The 1,405-nt window shown below is 42.2% G+C and overlaps 1 protein-coding gene across 1 annotated transcript; it reads right to left on the bottom strand.

Moving 5' to 3' along the window:
- Positions 1 to 320: 320 nt before the first annotated feature.
- Positions 321 to 941, bottom strand: LOC137965263 (uncharacterized). Its single transcript, XM_068811601.1, has 2 exons — positions 938 to 941; positions 321 to 841 (listed from the first exon to the last, which is right to left on the bottom strand). The coding sequence occupies exons 1-2, from the start codon at positions 939 to 941 to the stop codon at positions 321 to 323; spliced, it is 525 nt and encodes a 174-aa protein (XP_068667702.1).
- Between the last annotated feature and the right edge of the window lie 464 nt (positions 942 to 1,405).

Below are 1,405 nucleotides of genomic sequence, written 5' to 3'. Positions count from 1 at the left end.
AAGAGAGAAGGAAGAAAACTCAGATTCAAGAGGGAACCTAGACCTGAAGGTCGTCAAGGATACCTCCCAACCCTAGAGCTCATCAAGGAGAACTCCAAACCCAGTTTAACCTAATTCAAGACTTACGTTTTCTCATTTTCCTTCCCCTCTAAGTAGGGTTGACGCCAACATAGTTTTAGGGTTTACTTTTACAATTCTGCCCTTGTGGGACTTTAACTTAAATAACGCATAAAAATGAATTTAAAAAAATATGGAAATAAAGAAATTAACTCAGTGACTCAGTGCGCCTCCTTTGGGTGACTCGGTTAGCTATTGAGGCCTCAACATTTGGCCCCTTGGAGAAAGATCTTGTCCTCAAGCTTGTAAGTTGGGTAGACCTGTTTGAAATTGTCCAACTGTTCCCATGTAGCGGTGTCGGGTTCGGTGTCTATCCATTGGACAAGAATTTCCCATGGATCATTAACAGATTTGGCTCGTAACACCACGGCTGGTGTAAGGATGACACGTTCGTTGTCCAATGGAGGAAGGAATGGTGTGGTTGTGGAGGGTGAGCCCTGACATGGTTTCAGTAGGGAGACATGAAACACATCGTGCAACTTGGCTATGGATGGAAGTTGCAGCTGATAGGCCACTAGTCCCACACATCGAATAATGGGGAAAGGGCCAAAATACTTTGGTGAGAGTTTATGGCGTGATGTTCCTGCAATGGAGTGTTGTCGGTATGGTTGGAGATGTAGCCAAACGTAGTCCCCCACTTCGTACGAGACGTCTCTGTGCCCCTTGTCGTATAAATCTTTCATACGAACCTGTGCTCGTAGGCATCTGTAATATTCTGAAGTATCTGTTGGAAGATAGGGCCCAAGCCCTCATGACCAAGGAAGGCCCACATATCCAACTGTATTAGAAGATGGCCCGAGCCCATAAGACCAAGGAAGACCCATGTATTCAAGAGATATAGAAGACGGGGCTCAAGGCCAACAGATCAAGGAGAAGGCCCATAGGCCCACATATAATGATGATAGGATGGTCAATAGAGGGTCATCTCATAGAGATTGCATTGATGTAATTAAGTTAAAGTTCTAGGGTTAAAACCCTAAACACTAAGTTCAGGGGTATTATTGTAATACATTAGTTTCATAAATTTATAAATAGAGTTTCAGGGTGAGGGATAGGAATCAATTCCATAACACTTCTTCCTCCGATTTTCTCCCAATGGGTTTCTTTCCCTTTTTCTCCATGAGCTAAATTCATGGATTTCTAAAAATCAACATGGTATCAGAGCTTTGATTTTTAGGGACTCCGACTATGGGTTTTCAAAGTTCATTCTCGTCCGTTATTAGAATTTTTTTTCTTTTCTCTCTTAATATTCGTGCACTATTTTTTTGCTTCCTTTGATTAAATCGTA

This window comes from Aristolochia californica, unplaced genomic scaffold (assembly GCF_029961685.1).
Source record: "Aristolochia californica isolate CCGP_79_NKW_82.1479 unplaced genomic scaffold, dmAriCali1.0.hap1 SCAF_5, whole genome shotgun sequence".
NCBI classification, from domain to species: Eukaryota; Viridiplantae; Streptophyta; class Magnoliopsida; order Piperales; family Aristolochiaceae; genus Aristolochia; species Aristolochia californica.
The sequence above is the reverse complement of the archived record's forward strand: the minus strand, read 5'-3'. Positions and strand labels throughout refer to the sequence as shown.